Raw genomic sequence first — 22,740 nt, forward strand, 5'->3', positions numbered from 1 at the left:
GCAACAGAAGGTGTCCCAAGTAGTTGGACTCCTACGTGGGAGATCTGAATGGAGCCTCTGGCTCCTGGCTTCAGTCTAGATTAGCCTTAGCCGTTGTTGTTGGGGCCATTTTGGGAGTGAACCACCAAATGGATGATCTCTCTCTCTCTCTCTCTCTCTTTCTCTCTCTCTCCTCCTCCCTCCCTGCAACTCTGCCTTTCAAATAAATAAATATTTTAAAAGAATATTCCAGAGGCTAAGGGGGAAAAAAAACCACATCATCCTATAACAAATCTTCATAGCTTTCAACAGCCTCATGATGTTTTGCTTTGGGGCAGACATCTGTTCACTGTGGTAACATTGGAGATCATGTAGATACAAAGCTCTGTTTTGCTCTTTACCGTTTTTGTAAAAAATCCAAAGGCCAATTCTTGATCATAATTCCAATTTGTATGGATTTCATGACATAGAGTCCCTACAGAAAGCAAACTAAAAAAAATTTATATCATGAACTGTATTAGTTTCATTGTATACTTCATTTCATGGTTTTTTTTTATTTCCATATTTTTACCATCTGTGAGATAAGTGTGCATGTTATAGCAGACAGTGTGTTATATTTAACTGCTATGTTCTTAAAAATATTTCCCAGTGATGCATAAGATAAAAGGGCATTTTATAATTCATAGTGTGTTAGTGGTCAAAGAAATGTGATAAATTGAATTACTGTGAGTAAGAGAGTTTGTGTGATATTGACCTGAGTTCAGATCCTGGATTAACTAAATGTAGCCCTTGACTTCTGAGACTTTCCTGATCTGTAGAAGGGGATGATAATACCTTTCTCAGATTGCTTGTGAAAAATTGAATATGATATTTGCAGTGTGTTAAGTATTTCTTCTTAGTAACACAACTCTTCATGGCCAGAAAGAGTTAATGCTTCTCTAAAATTGTCAAAATTACTGGTTAAAAAAAAAAACTTTGAAAATCTGACATTATTTTATTTTATTATACAAATAATTTTGACCTGCAGAGATTATTTATTTTGCTTCAGAAGTCTCATTTCTTCTGTATGGCTAACCAAACAGTTTACTCCATTTTGTGTAACAATTTATAATGAACTTTAAAAGAACTACTGATTATATTAGGGTTTTTGGCTCAATTACCTGTTTCAAATGCTCAGTGACTAAGGAAAGCATGTCATTTTCTCCTCTCCTGCACACTGGAGTATAACAATAGACTGTGAATAGAGCAAATCAAAGAGACACAAACACCAGTGTAAGGGGCCCATTGTGTTTAGTTTGCTGCCCTGTCATATGGTTTTAATTTAGGTCGGCTGATTGATTATGACAGACTGACAGATAGCACATTGTTCCTCTCTTGAAGTCTCTAGACACCTTAACATTCTTATTCTTATCTGTCCATTTTGATTCCAAAACTTAAATGGAATGGAATTACAGCATTCACTTTGTTTTCCTTGCTAAGTGATTATCTCTAAAGTGCAATTTTGTGATTAGGCGAGCGGCATGCATATACTCCGCCAATGCTGATTTCCCCCAGGGTGCAGAACAGGTAAATTCATAATGAATGAATGCTGTGCTTTGATTTCAAATGGATGTAAAAACCTCACCACACTTGGTAGTTTCGTTTTTAAAATGTGTTTAATTATTCTAAAATTAACAGGAGAATATTAAAATTGAACTTTAGAAATACGGCATTTAACATAAGTCAAGGGCGCCAACTGCTTATGAATGTTAATCCCTTTTAAAAAAAAAACAGATATAGCTGACATAGACTGGGTGGGGGGGTGAGATTGTCATTGAAAATCTTTTTTAATTATTTATATTCTTTCTGATTAATTCCAAAAATGTCTGAACACAGCTTGGCATTTGATTGTCAAATTCTAGTCTTCCTTATTTTGAAAACTTTAGTAATTATTCAACTAATTGCTGTCATAGTATTGTCATAGGTGTTCTGCCCTTAGGAGTGACTTTTGGGTGCTACAGGAGAAGCTAGGAGTTAAGGGTTGGCATAAAGTATTCTCTTTAACTATTTTCTTCAGTATTTTAACAACAAATTCTGTATGTGGGTGTGAGAGGCCTATTTGAAAGATAACTTAGCATTTTGCATGTTGGATACATTTTGACCACAGTAGATGACTGGTACTGAAACCTCACCTTTTTACTGACCTACTTCGAATAAGCATTGACTGTAGTACTGTGAATCCTGAAGTGTAACATATAATACGCAATTTCTCAAACATATTACAACTGCAAAGCAAGGGAAACAAAGGCAGATCAGAAGGATACAGTTAAGGCTTCAGTATTCCTCAAATTTTTCTTTGCGTAAGTGTACATAGATCTGTTCTAAGATTAGTGGAGGTTTAAACTTTAAAGCACTGGAGAAGTCATCAACAACCAGACCTTCTCTTTTTATGTGTGAGAGACTGAGGCTCATACTGAGTAGGTGAGCTGTCACCCTGGAGTGGAGAAGCTTCATCCAGCTCTTCCGACTGACTGCCGGAGCATCTGGACTACTGCGCAGCCTCAGCCTCAGGCTCGCGCATGCTTGTAGGTCCGGGGCAATCCACCCTCGCCTTTAGAACTAAGAGACTGATCTTTCACTTTTGATTCTTTATATCTTTCTCCTTCTGGATTGGAGTAACAAAAGAAGTATGAACCACTTTTATACCATAATAAAACTATCATGTGAAAAAAATAATTTTAAAACGTGGACATCAGTATACTATGTGAGTGCCACATGGAATAAACAACAGTAAGGAATAACAGAACATGTTGAATAGTGTGAGTGTGGTTTGCTAAAGATGTTTCTGAAAGAGTGGCCTGCAACTTCCTGGTATAAGTATGAAATCCCTTGGCTTGGCATGTTGGTGAAGAGACTTCTTGCATATTTACTGGTCACGGTTTAAATGCTTGATTATGTTGCCCAGGAATTCAAACAGCTCTACCCTCCAAGACAGAGCCACTCAGGTTTCTTACTTCTTCCGATGGTATCCAGCCCAAATAACTTATACCAGTGGCCTGCAAATCACTGGTATAAATATTAAATTCCTTGGCTTGGCATGTTGGTGAAGAGGATTCCTGGTTATTTATTGGTCATAGTTTAAATGTTTGATTATGTTGCTCAGGAGTTCAAACAGCTCTGCCCTCCAAGACAGAGCCACTCAGGTTTCTTATTTCTTTTAATGGTACTCGGCCCATATAACATGCCTCTTTATGGTCATAATCATACATACTGTTTTCAGATTTATCTGAATTCAACTCATCAGCCTTTTGGATTTTTATAATACTTTTGAATATATTTCTGATTCACTTAGGAATAGAAAAGGCAAAATATTTTCAATTAACATCAGGTATTTATAAATTCGGTTGATTTATCCTTTCAATCATACTTTCTTCTAGCCTTATGGCTGTATTCAAAGTTTGTGAATTGGCCAAGCAGGAAGAAAAGACAGGAGAGAGATTGCTATGCCCCATGTAAACTATAGTTGGGAACAGTGAAAGCTAATGGCTGAAAGAGCAATCCATGTTGCATTTCATCTTTCTTGATTTGACCTAGAGAGTTAAATCCATGTGTACACATTTATTATCTTGCATGCTTATCCAGAATATTCATTAAACTTATTTTTCAATGTTACTATTCCTACAGCTTCCGCCACCTTTGAAGATTTTCAGATTCGTCCCCACACCCTGTTCGTTCATTCGTATAGAGCTCCAGCTTTCTGTGATCACTGTGGAGAAATGCTGTGGGGGCTGGTGCGTCAAGGCCTTAAATGTGAAGGTAATTTATTTCTTCCTCTACCATGTTGAATTCATGTTGGATTTATCTGCTTATGTTGTACCATCTGCCAAAGTGTCTTCTCTCTCCCAGAAGTATCTTCCAGGCATTCTTGTATATGTGTGCATAGATTCTGTATTGCTCATTCTGTTAAAGTTCTTGTTTCAACATACTTGGTCTGACCTGGGAGCCCTGAATCTTACATCTTTTCCCCTATATCATATGGATGTGTTTCTCCCCTGTGTTGTACTGGATATTTTAGCAACAGACTAAAAATAAAATTTGCATCTTTAGGCAGAAATTCGAATAGTAGGTATTCAGCAAGTGTTGAAATGAACAGAGATTCATGGTCACTTAGCTATTGAGTGACAAACTAGATCTTGTACTTGCATTTCTACACCAATATCAGAATTTTTTCATATCCTGTTAAAGAACTCCTTGAACTGCACAGTTCAAACTGCTGGAACACCGTGACATAATCTTAAAAACTTACCCAGTCATACAGTGTTCTCTTTGGATTGGAGGGGAAAAAGCTCTTTGAACTTTGGCCAGTATGACAAAGCATTTATGATGCAATATAAATAAGCTCACCATAACTTTCTGTTTCTGTCTGTGAAAAGCAAAGTTGGCAATAGTGCTCCAAAATACACTCTTCCTGAAGTATAATTTTATGAACATTTGTGTGGCCTGCTATGTGACATGTGGAGGAATCTGAGTAGTAGATTCTAGCTGTGAGGAAATGTAAATAGTAGAAATTATTGATCACCTACCATGTGGAAACCAGCCTGTGAGGTATTTTGCATATTATTCTTAATTCTACAACATAATTACTATTTTCTCCAAAAACTGAAATGAAGTAGGATGCTCAAGGACTGCCTAGTTGAGTAAGATATAGAGCCAGAATACAAATCAGAGTACTTCAAAAGCTGTCATGCACTGTGCTTCATTTTCTCCCTGTGTCCACTGCCATTTAAGCTTGTGGAAGATAAATATAACTCAGGAAATTTATTTGGATCTTTAAAATAAAAATACAGATGTATTTACTTGAGCAGGAGGTAAAAAGAGAGCTCACATTCATTAGCTAACTCCCCAAATGCCTGCTACACCACAGACTGAAGACAGGGACCAGGAACTCAATGCAGGTCTCCCATAAGGATGGCAGGAACCTATGCCTTCACCATTGCCTCCCAGGGCTCACATTAGCAGGAAACTGGGCATGGAACCCAGGTACTCTGATTGCAGATGCAGGCATCTTAACCACTGGCTGAATACAGTAGTTGTGTTACTAGATTCCTCAAAGTTCAAGTCCATTGGATCACCAAACTAAAAAAATAAGTGAATAAGTTGATTGCTGAACTTTTCCAACAAAATTAGAATTTAAAACCTATTTCCAGATTGGAGGAACAGTTAGAAAAAGCTCAAAAGAAAATTTGGATTTCCAAACAACCTCAAGAAAAAGGGAACAAGTACTATTTTAAAAAATCTATAATTTACAACTAATACTGGAGTCACTTTTAATTTATGGTTGAACAAAAGTTATTTTTATTTTCTCTTTCCAGGATGTGGGCTGAATTACCATAAGAGATGTGCATTTAAAATCCCCAACAATTGCAGCGGTGTGAGGCGGAGAAGGCTATCAAACGTTTCCCTTACTGGACTCAGCACCACCCGCACGTCCTCTGCTGAACTTTCCACCAGTGCCCCCGATGAGCCCCTGCTGGTATGGCCTCTTGTTGATCCATTTCCCATGTCCATGAGAGAGATGTGGGCTGATGTGACAACCTGTGCATCCAAGAGAGTGTGCTGGGAGGGCGGACTGAGTTTTCTCAGGGCCTGCGCTGCAGACTGGTCAGTGCTTCATCAAATACCCAAGAGCTATTTTATTTATTTCTTTTATCTTTGAGCTTAGTGAGTTGTAAAATATTTGAGCTTTCATCATGGTCAAGGGGCCACAGCAGTGCAAACTAATGTGTTAATGTTATAAAACACAGTTTGTTAAATTTGGATAAAAGAGTTCTCTGAAGCTCATTAGAGTATTTTGTGGCATACCTGAATATTTATTTTGAGAGAAAAAAATTAAATTTGTTTTTATGATAATATAAAAGTCTTCTATTGCTACTGATATACTCAGAAGCTTATTGTCAGATCCCATGAGAAAATAATACTTAGGCTTAAATATTTCCTTTAGCTCTAAAATATATAGATATGGTATGACTATTTTCTAAAGAATATAAACAAGTACTCAAAATTTGTTGTAATTATGAGAATTAATTTTCTTATATTTTAAAAATTAAAGAGGGGTGGGAGGGAAGTTATGGGGGGGGGAGCCATTGTAATCCATAAGCTGTACTTTGGAAATTTATATTCATTAAATAAAAGTTAAAAAAAATTAAAGAGAACAGATTGAATGTAGTTCATGGATAGAATTCTATGAATGTAATAATACAAAAACATTACTCTGAATTAGGCTAGTGGTGTAAGGTTTTTAATTCCCAAAATTTACTCCTCTATCCTTCAGTGGATGTTACAGCACTTTTTACTACCTAGCTATAGTAAAAATCAGTTAGAGAGAAAAGATTTAGAATTGCTTCAACATTCAGGTTCAGGAAGTCCCTCCTGCTCTGGAGCAGTGTAATACACTTTGAAGACATCTGTAAGAAGTTATGTTCACTACTTAATTGTTTGGAAAATACTTTACTGTGGTCTCTGTATTGCTTAAATTTTGTTGTTGCCTAAACCAAGCAGGTAACTCAAATGAATGCATGTTAAATAGGAAAATTGTATAATCTATTTCTACATGGCTTTTGAGGGGGCTGGTTTCTTGAGTTTTCAGTCCTTTGCTAATTTAACATGTTGGAAGAGAGTAGGAACTAAAACCCACCAAAATGTATAATACATTATATTTTTTAATTATTCAGAATCTATATGTGTGATTGTACATCATTTCCTAAAGTTCTATTGATTGGAATTGGTGATATTGCTTAACTCAAAATCTCCTTAGAATAATTCCCATGCCAACTTCCCACCTCAGCAGTTCTGAGTTTGAATTTTTGCCATTTATAGAAATTATGCTAAATTATAAACACTGAGAAATTATAATTTAATAAGCTAGACATTTAAAAATGAATTTTAGAAATTCAACTGGAAACCATTATACTAATTAAAATAAACTAGTTCCAAGAAGACAGCTACCATATATTTTCCTTGATCTGTGTAGGAGTGAAATTGACATTTTGAGATTTGATGATTATTTACAGCCCCTGTCTGTACTGTTCAGGAATAGGCTTTTTTCTTTATACTATTTGTTGAACTCCTTACTTAGTGTAGGGTTAATATTATGAGTATAAAGTAAGCTTAAAATGTATCTTCATAAAAATTAAGTGTGGGAATAGGAGAGGGAGGAGGCAGAAGGGAGGGAGGACAGGGTGGGAAGTATCACTATATTCTTAAATCTATATATTTGAAATACATGAAATTTGTATACCTTAAATGAAATTTTGAAAAAATAATAAAAGAAATGGTAAGCAGTTCAAACAATAAAACGCATCCATTTTGTTGAGAAAATAGAATAAAAAGAAATGAAATTATAAATTGACTGTGCCTTGTTTTCAGTTTTATCAGGAAAAGCTTTATAAAATATCTCATGAGGAATCTAAAGCTCTAAGTTATAGTATCCATCATTAGAATAGATTAGAATCTAAATAACTAATATTGAAGATTATGTCTTTTTCTTAGTTTTAGTTAATATGCACATACATATATATTTACACATATATGTATACCTCAAAACATCATATACGTATATACTTTAATATTTATAAGACTTTTTATATTCCAGTTACTATGAATACATGTATTTATACATATAAATACAAATAAATTATCTATAGGTATAATTTAGGTTATTTAATTATACTGTTCAACAGATCTTCTATTCTTTTTTACTTTTAAACCAAATTTACTTAATTGGTTTATTTAGCTAAATAGGTTAATTATTTGAGATACTTGATTAAAAGCAGTATTTTATGAAATTCATTAGTGCTCTGTTGATGAACGGAAATTTTTGTAGGAGCATGCTTAAATAACTATTTTAAATATACATACCTATATATATATTTAAGATTGTATTTATTTGTTTGAGAGGCAGAGTTACAGAGAGAGGGAGACACAGAGAGAAAAGTCTTCCAACCACTGGTTCACTCCCAAATGGCCGCAACAGCTGGAGCTGGCCCAATCCGAAACCAAGAGCCAGGAATTTCTCCAGGTCTCCCACGTGTGTGCAGGGACCCAAGCACTTGGGCCATCTTCCACTGCTTTCCCAGATCATAAGCAGAGAGCTATGGCACAGCAGGTTGAGCTGCCAAAAGACCGACCCTGTGTGCTATATCTTTGTCTGGGTAAATATCACATGGTTACATGCACACACAAAACCTCACTGCGCTGTACACCTAGAATCTTGTACAGTTACCCCATATAAATTATCCAAAGTGCTTTAAATAATAGCCATCTGATAGTGAGTTGTAAAGTCACGGAGGATCTTCATCACAGGCTGTGTGAAAAGAGAATGAAATCTTTTACCAGCATAATTAATATTAAGTTCTGAGATTTTTACCAGTTAACTAAAATTAAATAGGGTTATATACTTTTATATTATTCAATAATATGAAACAGAGACTTTGGGTGCTAAATTTAAAACAATTTTCTACACTATCCTGGGATGCCTAGTATTGATTTGCATAATAAAGTATATCCATAGTTTTCACCAAAGATGCAACACTATAATTCATATGACCTTCCTTTAAGGGGGGAAAAACAAAGTGGTATAATATTACAACTACAAATGGAATAGACCTCTTTCTACCTCCCCATGATCTATGTACGTTTCTGGTGATTGTGACTTGATAGTGAGATAAAAATATACAGCTGCCAATGTCTTTCCCAACATTTTTCTTCTAAGTAGTGTCCCATAACATGGTCTTCCGTAAGAAATCGTAGTCAAATCAGATTTGGTAAAATTTGGAAATGCGTCTTAATCCATCCAAGTATTAAACATCACAATGGTTATGAAGCATAGCCAGTGGCCTACAAAGTGTTGCAATTAAAAAAGTCAGTTGTTCCTAAATTCACTCAAATATGGAACTCCTTTTTCTCATAAAACCCATGAATGTCTTATGGGAGAAAACATGCACTTTGGGAAAGGAATCCGTGAATGAATGTGTGTAGTATGGACAGTCTTCTAGTATTAAGAGCTGAGCAGTGGCCAGTGCCACGGCTCACTTGGCTAATCCTTTGCCTGTGACACTGGCACACGGGTTCTAGTCCCGGTTGGGGTGCCGGATTCTGTCCCGGTTGCTCCTCTTCCAGTCCAGCTCTCTGCTGTGGCCCGGAAGTGCAGTGGAGGATGGCCCAGGTCCTTGGGCCTTGCACCCACATGGGATACCAGGAGGAGGCACCTGGTTCCTGGCTTTAGATCAGCGCAGCCCACTGGCTGTAGCGGCCATTTGGGGGGTGAACCAACGGAAAAGGAAGACCTTTCTCTCTGTCTCTCTCTCACTGTCTAACTCTGCCTGTCAAAAAAAAATAAAATCAAATTTAAAAAAGAGCTGAACAGCACTCTGCTGAAGCTGAATTATTATGAAAACCCAGAGCAAAAAAAGTCAACAATATTTTCTTTTGACTTGGGTTTTAGTTATTAGAGCTACCCCCAAAATATTTAGAAAACAGGAATTTTTTAAAAGTATATTCAATATACATTGCCAGCTAAGTGTTTACTGAATCAGAAGCTATGCTTTATATTTGTCACTGATACTCTTCCTGCTCTTTTAAAAAAATGCCATGTCACCTTTCTGCTTTTGAATTATATTTCAACCTTGAATGAAATCGCAAGAAAACTATGATATTCAGTAACTTTTAAACGAGCAACGAACGCAGTGTAAGCATATTTCTTTCATGAAACTGTAACCCTCTACTGTACTTCTTAGGTTTGTAAGCCACTAATACCGATTATGCATCAGCATATTCTTGCCTGCAAGCAGATAACAACTATCTAACATTTAATTACTTTGATGACCTTTTTCTTTCTTTTCCCATTGAGAGGATGAAGTATTATGAAGAAAGGCAGTCTTTCACTTAAAGGTCAAAAATACCTTATCTTGGCTGTCATTTAAAATTTTTCAGCAAGGTGAAAGAAATACACACACACATACACACATATACATGAATGACTTTAGCAGCTCAAAACTCTGAACTCTTTGCAGTCTTGACAGTGTCTGTACTTCCATTTAAATAAATTCAAAAGTCATTTCCAACTCAGATGTTTCTCTGGTCACAAAGACTGTAACATTTTACTTTTTCTTAAAAACTCAGTTACAGGAAACATTATTGAGTAATATGCATTATTTTCCTCTAATAACTTTGTTTTCCTGTGTTTCTCTCTCTTTATTCTGCACTTTTCCCGCTTTTTGCTCTTACAACTTCATGTTTCAGTCTCCTGTGAGTCCTGGCTTTGAGGTAGGTACTAAAGCTACCTGGTTGTAGGAATGTGTGTCCTATCTATTTCAAAACAACATTGTAGTATTAATTGACATCACACAGTTATCTGTGTTGACTACATGAGAATAACAAGGTGAGAGGCTAGATTACCATTCAGCTCAGTGAACTGCAGAAAGCCCACAGGTCTTTGTTGTTTTGAGTTTTGTGTTCTGTTTAACTTTTCACAGTTTTCAGTAAGACAAACAGGAATACAGCTATTAGAGTAAAAAAATTAGGTTTGATGGATCAAATTTTCCTCTCCGATTACTTGATTCTTTCACACTGTTATCTTTTTTATGGCAACGAGGAGGCAAGTTGAGAACAAAACAGAATGCAGCCCTCACTTTACATGGCTAACTGGAAGTCATGCAAAGTGATGACTTCATCCCACTATGTGCAGGTTTGATTGACCTGATCAGGAGCAAAGGGACAACTCTCAAGATAACTGCTCCTTAGGGCTCCGGCACTTAGTTTATTTTCAAGAAAGGGTTTTATAATCTATTATCACAATCTATTAATTATTTTTGAAACAATGGCATGTAAATGGAAAATCAAGTTCTCCATCCAAGTAGGACTTACATATGAAAAAACACAAATTTACTTCAAAAGGATTTCAATTATGTCCTTCTCTAAAATCGGTCTTGCATGTATCTTAAGCAGTTAATAACTTGATCATGAAGGAGGCACATTTGAGTCAAAGCAGAGAATACAATGGTATGCTTCTTAAGATGACTTGTTGTGACCAGCTGCATTATTTACATTTAGTTTCCCTTATTTCTGTATCTGTGGCCAACTGTGAGTTGCCATACTGTTATTTTCACTCATGAGAATATAAATTTGAATCATCCTTCTTAGTGCTCATTTGTAAGATAGCCTTGATAAGGTAACTCTAAAAAAGGAACTTAATGCAAATACAACCAGAACATGTGCTAGGTTAAACAAAATTGATGAGTCAAGATCTTTGATTTATAAAATGCAGAAATCTACTTCAACAATCGCAAATTCTTATTTTTGCAAGATCATCTTTGTTCAAAAAGTGCCTTACTTAGAAAAGTCCACTGTGAAAGGTAGGTAAGTGTAATTGTTTATTTTCTTTTAAATTTGTTTTGTAATTTAAAATGCCTTCCAGACATAATTTTGAATGTGAATTATCATCTTTCCATTCAAATAGTCCTTTGGGCATGAAGCCAAAGCAGGATTGAAGCATTTTTCACTTCCTTCTCCCACATCGCAATTGGGAACAGATTGTGAAAAGGGGTGAGGAGTGGTCTTATTTTCTGTGGAAGTTGTACAAATTAAAGACAGCCAGCCCTTCTCAGGAAGGCCCCTGATGAAAATCAGATGTGTTTTCTACATAACCTGCTTTTCTTGAACTGTGTTTACATGTCAAGAAGATAATGAACTTTACTCTTAATGTCTTCAAGGAAAAAAAACTATACATGAAATTTGATGGAATTTTATCCAGATAAATATTTTATAAACAGTTGTATAAGTAGCAGAATTGTTAGAGAAACCAGAGCAAATAGTATTATCTATTGGTACATTATCCACACATGTAAGGAGTCTTCAAATCATTCATGAAAAATGTGTACTATGAACGGCTTAAAAAATTTTTGCACCAAAATAAGCTTATCTTTAAATTCCACTTTACATGATCTTTTTGAAGTATCCTTGAGTTATGATAGTAATCCTCTGTTAACCTTTCATGGGAGTTTTGTGTGTATTTTTTATGTATTTTCCTGTACTTACCTTTAACTTTTTAAATTAACAAATAATAATTGTGTATATTTGTGGGATATAGTGTGGTATTTCATTTGCTTATTTGTTAAATATTTATTGGAGGCTCAGAAAGACACACAGAGAAAAACAAAAAGAGACAGAGACAGGGAAAGAAAGCTCCCATCCACTTATTTACTCCCCAAATGCTGGGACACAGGAACTCAAACTAGATCACTTATATAGGTGACGTAGACAAATGACTTGAGTCAACACTTGCTACAGGACTGGGATCCAACACTTCAATGTGGAATGTGGATGTCTCACTAGTTTCTTAACTTGCTCAGCCAAACACCCACCACTTGGTGTGGTATTTTGATTTATGTGTATATTATATGTTCTGATTTTTTTTAAAATAGTGAAAACATTTTCATTCATTTTGTTGCTACATATAGAATGCTGAAAACAAATCAATGTGGGCAGATTAAGCATAATATTCATGTAAATGATGGAAAGTAAGAATCTTGCTTGAGGTAAAAGAGTTAACCTCAAAGTAGAAAATTAAGACACAGGGTGACTTTTGTGCTCACAGGCTATAATTGGTGGTACAATTTTAAATTTTAAAAGAAGTTAAGCTTTATGATTTTTTAAATTAAATAACTTTGCAAAACACTAAATGTTTTAAAATGTCTTCAAGTAAGCATCTGCTAATAATGCTTTGAGGTTAAGGGGCTATACAAAGAATCTATTTTGGCTATTTTTTTATTTTTTAAGGTAAAAAATTCATGTATTTCATATATACAGATTGAAGAGCATAGTGATACTTCCCACCCATGCTCCCACCTTCTCTCCACCTTCCTTTCTTATTCTTCATTTTAATTTTTACAATGATTACTTTCAGTTTATTTTATATTCATAAGATTAACATTACACTAAATAAAGAATTCAACAAATAGTAGGAAAAAACACTTTTCAACAGTAGAAACAAGGGTTGTAAATAGTCGTTGAATCTCAAAAATTTCAGTTTTGCTCATATATGTTATATATTTTTTGTACTGTATTAGTTAACACAGATCAGGGAAAACATTTGGTATTTGTATTTTGAAGATTGGCTTATTTCAGTAAGTATAATGGTTTATTTTATTTGAAAGGCAGAGTTGACAGAGAGAGAGGGAGAGACAGAGAGATCTTCCATTTTCTGGTTCACCCTCCAAATGGCCACAAAGACCAGAGCTGGGCCAGACCAAAGCCAAGAGCCAGGAACTTCTTGTGGGTCTCCACGTGGGTGCATGGGTCCGAGTTCTTGAGCCATCTTCTGCAGCTTTCCTGGGCGCATTAGCAGGGAGCTGGATAAGAAGCAGAGCAGCCAGGACTGAAACCTGAGCCCATATTGGATGCCAGCTCTGCAGGCTGTGGCTTAACCTGCTGTGCCACAATGCCAGCCCTGGGTTATTCTTCAGATTCAAACTGCCTTATAGAGATTTTTAAGGGGAGAATTGCTCATTCTAAAAGATTTCCCCTTGTTGGACCATGTTTTGTCCTCACCTCTTGCATCCTTTTGTTTGTATAAAACTTCTAGGGTATTGAATTTAATTTTTTGTGTGAAGTTACATATTTTCTAAGTAACAATTTTCCATAAACTGCTATTTTTTTTAAAAAAGGCTTACTGACTCACATTTAATTAAGACAAGTATTGTACAGAAAAGAGCTCTTGGCTGTACTTTCTTAGAAAATATACCCTCAAAATGACTCATTCACTTACTGTTTTCATTTATTAAAAGAATGAAGACAAGAAAATATCAATATTGTATTATCTGCCTACAGTTGGATGTGATTCTGCTATACTTTTTAATACTCAAAATGGATTCTTTTCAAATGAGGATATAATGAAATAAATGCTATTTCTAAACCTGAATGAAACTCTGATGGTATTTTCTGCCCAGATGAATATTTTCCAGGATATTTTCCAATGTAGCAGAAGTCTCTGTAGAAGTAGAGACTATGTTGACTTTTGTGTCCTGGAGTTCCAGGAATCCTAGTGATTCATCTAAATTAAGAAGTCATTTTTCCATTTAAATATGCACTATGACACCCATGGCATACATTTGCCAGCTATTGCAAGATTTCTTTTGATGATTGTGTCAGTTAGTTCTCCACATTCAAACCTGGGCAGTGTACAGTTTCACTGAAGAATGATATCCAAGAATTGTTTTAACCCATGCCTGCCCACCTCATGAGAGTCCAAGTAGCATACACATTGCTAGGCTGGTGGGGCAGGAGCTCTTCAGTACCATTACTAAAATTGAGGAGCCCACTCTGATTGATCATTACCTTTTTTGTATTCGGTGGGTCTGGCTTATCTTATGTGTTCATATGAAACTATGCTCTGAACAAACCATTACAGATACGTAATTATTAATACTACAGGAGAGTTTTCGGGAATCTCCCATATACTTGCCTATGCTTCTGATCTTAGTAACATTTGGCTCTGTACCAAAGGCTGGGAAAGGTCTGCTCATTCCCAGGCAAGGTGCCACAGCCTCTGTAATACTTCCCACAAGACACAAATGGTACCCTGCCGTGTGATCAGCATTCTGTGTCTCTCTGACCTCTTGCCAGTCTGGGCCATATTTGTCTTCCTTCTCCTGTAATTCCTGACCACTCATAACTACCAAGTTCCTAGCTGGGTACTGTTTATAAAAGATTCCTTTTGTTCACTTGGAGAGCTTCTGTGTCCTCATGAATGTACCTACTCAGAAGAAAGAGCAAGACTTCTATAGAAGAAAGAATAATGAGTAGAGAGGGAGCAAAAGATTGAAATTAGTACTATAAAACTTCTAGAAACCTTAAATAAGGCAGCTTCTAAAATATCTCTGTCTTCAGAAATATTTTATTATTTTAAATAGTCCATTACATGTAGTTTTCTAATAATCAGCTCAGTTTGATTAGATGACTTCTCCCTTCTCAAGCAGAGGGAAGGCATCATCATTTTGAGAATAAATACAGTGAAATGCAAGATGAGACATTGTCAAGATATTATGACAAATATGCCTTATATGCACTATGTGCTCACTATTGACTCTGGCAAGTTAGAATTCTGTTGTGGGCCGTTTTTGAAGAGAGAGGCTGTACCTTTGAGGCCCTGAGTTGTGTTTGGTGGCAGGCTTTCATGTTTCTCTTTAGTATCTCCAAGGCAGATCAATGGGACAGCCTCTTCCTAGATTGTTTGATTCCACTTTTCAGTGAGCTGAGAAACACAGGGCAGCTAAAGTCAAATACGGTGAGAATGTCTGTCCCTAAAATCATTGTCCTTGATTCTTCCACGTCACCTTTTTTACCCTCCAATTCACTTACCTACGTGCAGATGAAGTCTGACGCTTAAAGTCTGACACTTAAAGCCATGTAGCAGAAGTTATTGACATATAAGTTATCTTTTCCTCACTGAAATGCCTGCTTTTATTTTTTAAATTTAGAGTGGATTGCATTAAATTTACATTGATTTCATGTAAAAATAGAGGTAATCCCACTTAAATCATTGTCTTCCCTTTCTCCAGGAACTAGCAGATTTATAGGATGTTGGTAACTGACATTTTTGAAAGAACATTTCATGTAATTTACAACAATTCTTGAACAGTCCTGGTACTTTCCCAACAAAGGGTGGATCACTTGAGAAAATAGTAAGGTTTCTTTACCCTTCATTTCTGTTTACTTAAAAAGAATGAGGCGCAGTATAAGTTAATGTGACTTCCAAGACTACTTTAGCACTCAGAAAATCTAGATCACCTTGTATTTTTAAAAAGAGATTATATATGTTATTACTGTGAAAGCTTTCACAAATTGCTGCAAACATTAAGAAATGGATTCTCCACTGTAAAACACAGCATCCATCACCACTAAGCAGGGGGCATGCTTTTTTTTTCCTTGCCCTGTAGCAACCCTTTTCACTGTTATGAAAAGGTGTTGATTAGTTTTTATTTATGCTATATATTTAAGATATCCAACTGAGGAACCAAACTCATATATACGGCATATTTGGCGTGTAATTCAAGGATTTTAGAATCAGAATAGCACCAAACAATTTGAAATTCATCAAACAACCATACCCTCTACTCACTCAATCAAAGAGCTTGGAAAAGTGTGTGTTCCCACATGAACTTCTTTTATCATGAGTTTTCATATTTGTCTACTGCCAAACAACTAATTTGTGCTGGAAAATCCCTGATTGCCCATGTAAGAGGTAATATGTTCATGGAAATGTTGTTGAAAAGAAATTCCTGTTACTTTTTGCTTCAAAAAGAAGTCAGTCTCAGGTTTAGACTGCTGTGTTTTCTTAGCAGTAATTATAGGTGGGATGAAATAGTCATCCCCAAATTGGATAAACGAATTTCAGAGGAAATAAGAGAAATATTTGAGCAGTCTGAGGTTGGAGGACTACATTGTTGTGAACAGAATTTTGACTGGAAATAGTACACAATGTAGCCATAGCATGGCAAGACTCACTTTGGGTCCACAAAAACCTCTCCTGAATAACTCCTGGCCCCTGCCATGCAGGAATTTTATCTCCTCTTCAGATCTTCATAGATCCTGTGTGAAGCAGTATTCTGTGTGAAGCAGTATTCCTGATGTTGGTGATAGAGTGATGAACAAATAGCCAAGATCCTCTCGACAGGCAACTTACAGTCTATGAAGGGAGATAATAAAAACTGTCAATTAACAAAAAGACCAAGGAGGTAAATAGGATAGTTGCCTGCTGTGTAATGCTTGTGGAGGAGGCAGGATGATGTGACAGTTGAGTAACAGCATGGAGCGAGTGTAGGTCATACATTGAGTAATCTGGAGATTACTCTCTTGGAGAAAGGCATGTGAGCTGAAATCAGAAGAATAAGAAGGAATGGTCTATGGGGAAAGAAGGATGTATAAAGAGCAAATATAATGGTCAGTAATGACAGTGACATTTTTTCCAGGATTCAGCTTGCTAGTGAACTCATTGGGCATAAAGACAGTTATATACTGGTCTTTATATGACCTGCAGCACCTGAATTGAATCTTCAGATAGGATTTATGCCAAGAATGGCTTATTAAATGAGACAGTCATCTTGATGGCAACAGGAGAGCACTGTCTTAAGATGCTATTCTATATGGTCTTTGAATAGTAATCCAATCTGCTAGCTATTAGAACTGCTGGAATAGGGGCCGGCACCATGGCTCACTTGGTTAATCCTCCGCCTGCGGTGCCAGCATCCCATATGGGTGCCGGGTTCTAGTCCCGGTTGCTTCTCTTCCAGTCCAGCTCTCTGCTGTAGCCCGGGAGGACAGTGGAGGATAGCCCAAGTGCTTGGGCCCCTGCACCTGCATGGGAGACCAGGAAGAAGCACCTGGCTCCTGAATTCGGATCGGCGCAGCGCTGGCCGTTTTGGCCATTTGGGGGGTGAACCAACGGAAGGAAGACCTTTCTCTCTATCTCTCTGTCACACTGTCTATAACTCTACCTGTCAAATAAAAAAAAAAAAAAATAAGAACTGCTGGAATAGAGGATTAATGTGTAGCTTGGTCTGTTTTTCACAGTTGTTTTAGCATTCTTTAAGCATAAGAGCACCTGACTGAGAAAGCAGGCAATTGATGATGCTTATACAGTCGCGGTTCATTGTTCATCTGCTTACTGTGTTCTAGAAAACATACTTGACTCAAACGCTGTCTCCTAAATACAGACAGGATGACTGAAAGTCTGTCCTATAGATCAAATTTAAGTGGTTCATGATATTGTCACATTGCACCTTGACATGAAGTATGTCCTACTATTTGATTATATGCATTGTCTGTGTCTTCCTTAAATGAGGAAAACACATGTTCTGTTTTAGCAAAAAAAAAAAAAAAAAAAAAACAAGAAATGTGATAGCTGGAGAGGAACTAAGGAGAAAGAAAGCATTACTATCTGAAGCAAGACTACCTGAGTTCATAGTTCCGCTGTGTACAAGCCGTGATTTAGGGCAAATGATCTAACTTCTCTGTAATCAGTTTCTTCATTTGTAAAAGGGGGATCACAATACTAGTGGTCATTAGATGTGGATGAATTAATGCAAGTGAAGTGCTATGAAAACAGTGTGGCCATATAATGGTTTTAAAAATATTTTCTATCATTATCTAGATTTCAGCTTCCCTATAAACCAGATTTAGTCCCCAGATAACCTGACTGGCACAGTCTTTCAGTTTTTTCTCTTTGTCAACATCTAGAACTATTTCATAACACAACTAAATTTCCTGCTTTTTGCAGGGAAATAAAATGTCTGGAAATACTGGGTTTTCATATCTACAAGGCAGCTATTATCAGTAGTTGAGCAGTGGTCATCCCTTTTACAATGAGCCTGTTCTCTCCAGTTTATTGCAGTGTCCACCATTCCCTGTAGCATCCCTGACACCGAGTACCACCTTTTAATATTAACAGCCTGTAGGTATTTGCTGCCTCTGTCTTTCTAAGCTCTGTGTAGATTTCATATCCAACTTGGGTAAGGAGCAGGTAGATAAGTACAAAGAGCAGTTGCAGTGGAAAATGTTCCCTTAGCCAGTTGTCCTCTTAAAATTGAAACTCTATAAAGTAAATATGTCAAAAGTATAATTCATGTGACGTTAAAAATAACATTAAAGTCTGCATTTTCAGTTAGCTTTATTAAAATGTCCTACCCATTAATCTCATGCATTTGCTTCTTGAAAACACACATTCTGCTGAGGTCAAACAATTCTCATTATTTGTCACATACTAAGTATTTCTTTCCAGTAGTAGAAATCTGATTAAGACACTGTCCCTTTCTTAGGAACTTATTGTCTAATGATTGAAACAGGTCCATTCAGAGACATCTATATGTATGCTAAAGTATTCTCAACTTTCCTTTTTCACTTAAGAGGAATTTTTGTCACTCAAAATCAAGTTGTAATATGGGGCTGTGAAAAAAAGTTTAGTTAATAAATGTGAATATTTTAATACTGCAGAAGTCTTCACGTCAACCATGGGCTTTTGTGTGTGTGTGTGTGCATAAAGTGAATAATTTATCACTCAAGAAAACTTATATTTGACTTTTTATTTGAGTGACAATAAGCAAAAACACAAGTAAAGCAACTTTTCCCCCTTTGTTTTCTAGCTTCATTAATGAAGAGATTTCATTTGGAACTGCAGAGTGGAATATACCTTGTTGGGAAATTGTTTGAGCCATGTTAAATATTTAAAGACCTGCTGGCAGTTGGAGTTTTCATAATGTAATCTAAGCAGTCATTTCCTGGGGAGGGTTCCAGACTTGCTGAGTCATTAATTGTGTGTACTGGGTTACAAAACAAATTCAATCTCTAGAAAAGAGAATACCATGTCTTTCTAAGTAGATACTCAGTGCAGAGTCCTAATACTAGCAGGAATTTCAGATTAAACACTATTTATATGCAGATGTTACAGATGCTTCACAGAACCAACAATTTATTTTTTTCTCTCTGTAACCTTTATTTCATGTCTATCCCTAGCAAAATTGAGCTTAATCATTATTCTGTTTTTATATTCTCTCCCATCCAAGATGTGATCTCTCTTACACTTAGAATGGAAAAAAAGAGCTTTATAGTTTTCATCATCTATAATTTGCCAAATCAGATCATTTACAGGCACCTATCCCAATACCATACTTTGCAGCTTTGTCAATTCTCACAAAAGTTTGACACCTGTTATTTGATCCAAACTACTCAAATGAGGAAGAGGACAGCACACAGTGCCAATGGCAAATATAAAAATGCAAATTTTTAAAAGTACATTTCCTTCTTGTGTTTCCCGTAATTATAGAGAAGGGAAATTTAAATCTACTCTCCAAACTTTCAACCAGTTTTTTCTCTTAATATACTAATGAAACAGAATGGGAAAAAAATGTCACTTTTCTTTTTTCCAGAGCATTTCAACTTTCTTCCTGTTCCCGTAAAATACGGTCATTCTGCAGATAGTTCAGCTTCATGGAACCAATCTTCAGGGCCAAACTGAAACCACAAGTAACAATGGAAATTGATTTAAACACCATTTAGTTCACATAATAAGTCTAGTAAAGCCTTCATTAGTGTAGATGAATAAGGAAAATCTTTTCTTTATTAGAGGCAACTTTTAAAAAGGTCTTATTAAAAACTCTTAACATACTGTGCACATGATAATTAAATATACAAGTAAGAAAAACAAGCAAATGAAGTTCATGAAAAATTAAAAGAATGCTGTCTCTTCACTTTGTATATTTTTATAAGGCATTCCTTGAAAAAGAGTCTAGTTCCTTTTATGTAAGATTCTTTTTTTATTTTCTTGAAAGAGTGAAAGTGAGAGTTGAGTGTGTGTGTGTGTGTGTGTGAGAGAGAGAGAGAGAGAGAGAGATAGAGAGAGAGAGAGAGAGAGAGAGAGAGAAATTGAGATTTTCCATCCACTGTTTCACCCCCCAGATGTCTGAAATGCCAGGCCAAAGCCAGGAGTCAAGAGTCTGTCTAGGTCACTCTAATGGGTAGCAAGGGCCCAAGTATTTGTGCAGTTTTCCACTGCTTTCCCAGGCACATTAGCAGGGAGCTGGATCAGAAGCAGAGCAGCTGGGATGTCAACTGGCACTCCCAGACAGGATGCTGGCATCACAAGCCGTGGCATAACCCAATGCACTACAATGTCAGCCACTGTCTGGTTATTTCTGTCAATACTATACTTTGAATTACTATTTAATTTTGTACTGACATCATATTAAATTTCAAAGATCAATGTGAATTCATAAAGCACTTAATTTCCTTTAAAATCACTGATTTGTAAATTTATACCTATTTTAATTTCAAAATCTATTGTAAATTCATTTTAAATTGTACATACTTCCAAATAAAATTTCAGATAATTGACAAATTTTTTGAAAGTAGTTACTGTATGTTAGTTTTTTTTTTAAGAATATTTATTTATTTGAAAGTTAGAGTTACACAGAGACAAGAGATGTAGAGAGAGAGAGAGAGAGAGAGGTCTTCCATCTGATGGTTCACTCCCCAGTTGGCCACAATGGCCATAGCTGTGCTGATCTGAAGCCAAAAGTCAGGAGCTTCTTCCAGGTCTCCCACGCAGGTGCAGGGGCCCAAGGTCTTGGACCATCTTCCACTGCTTCCCCAGGCCACAGCAGAGAGCTGGATGGGAAGTGTAGCAGCCTGGTCTCAAACCGGCGCCCACATGGGATGCCAGTGCTTCAGGCCAGGGCATTAACAAACTGCACCACAGTGCCGTTTTTGTGTAAGACGGGTAAATACCCAATAAATGCTTACACACATATCAGATAGTGCACAGGCTTCCTTTCTTGTCTCTGTTTCTTAGATCTGCTTCATGGGTGGGAGAAGTAGGCCCAAATGTGCATGTTAACAGTAGCAGAAACTTGGGCACTTGATTCTGCAAGCACACCTTCCAAAGATGTCTCCATTCTCCCTTTTCCAAGGTGTTTCTTATCTAGAAAAGTTACACAACATGAGCAGTCTCCCCCCAGCAGTACATCCATGTCTGCATGAGAAATCATCATGCATGCATCCCATCTCAATGTTTTAAAGCTTTTTTGTTTGAAAGTATAGGCCATATTGAAATGATTAATTATATTTGAGACTTCAAGAAAAGTCACTAGTAATTTTTTCTTTTTTCTCTCTCTTTTTTTTTTTTTTTTTTTGGACAGGCAGAGTTAGTGAGAGAGAGAGAGAGACATAGAGAAAGGTCTTCCTTCCATTGGTTCACCCCCCAGATGGCCAGCGCTGCACCCATCCAAATCCAGGAGCCAGGTGCTTCCTCCTGGTCTCCCAAGAGGGTGTAGGGCCCAAGCACTTGGGCCATCCTCCACTGCCTTCCCGGGCCACAGCAGCGAGCTGGACTGGAAGAGGAGCAACTGGGACAGAATCTGGTGCCACAGCCAGGACCAGAACCTGGAGTTCTGGTGCTGCAGGTGGAGGATTAGCCAAGTGAGCCATGGTGCCGGCCAATTTTTTCTAACTGACTTTAAATTGCCATGAGTGGTGTGGGGGCACTCATTATTAATTCCATTAATGTCAATTTCTCACACCATGAATATGCAGTTGGTGAGTTCTTCTGTGCTACATGTAGCTCTGTGAATTTCACTGTTGCCTGAAGTTTTGTGGAGTACAGTCACTGAGCCACAGAATGATTCCAACTTCTTTTCCTTAAACTTACTCTATTTTAAAATTCCTCACATGAAGGTTTACTTCAAAAACTTCATAGGAAGTGGATTTAAAAGATAGGCTCATTTTGGCACAAAAATATTGAAAGACCTGCATAGGTTTTCATAATACAGATTTTCCTCAATCTTTTTTAAGTACCCTTGTATCATTCTCCTTGAAGGTAATTCTTGAAATGACATCTCAAGTATAATTCTGACTCTTGCAGGTTATGGTAGTGTCTTTACCATGTTGGATGAGAGGAAAGCATTCAGTTTTTACAGATTCTCTCTTGCTCTTCTATGTGAGTTTGCCTTCTGGTGTAGTAAATAGTCTGTATGGGACTGACTATGTTAACACAGCCTATAATTAAATATTTTATATTAAGGAAAATAACTGAAGAGTGATTTGAGTAGGTTTTCATAGGATTTTCCAAATCTGAGAACATTTGAAGTCTACTCAGAAACTGTGACATCAGGTCCTCTTTTATTCTGAGTGTTGAAATTTTCCAACTATGGAAAAACGTCACTTTCATTTTAGTTTATG

General features: G+C 36.6%; 1 protein-coding gene across 1 annotated transcript in view; it reads left to right on the forward strand.

Moving 5' to 3' along the window:
• Positions 1–22,740, forward strand: part of PRKD1 (protein kinase D1) — a 350,954-nt gene that overhangs the window by 260,652 nt on the left and 67,562 nt on the right. The window contains 2 exon segments of the mRNA XM_062205334.1: positions 3,643–3,774; positions 5,331–5,491. Coding sequence (XP_062061318.1) covers positions 3,643–3,774; positions 5,331–5,491 — 293 coding nt within the window.

The sequence above is a fragment of the Lepus europaeus genome, chromosome 11 (assembly GCF_033115175.1).
Source record: "Lepus europaeus isolate LE1 chromosome 11, mLepTim1.pri, whole genome shotgun sequence".
Taxonomy (NCBI): Eukaryota; Metazoa; Chordata; class Mammalia; order Lagomorpha; family Leporidae; genus Lepus; species Lepus europaeus.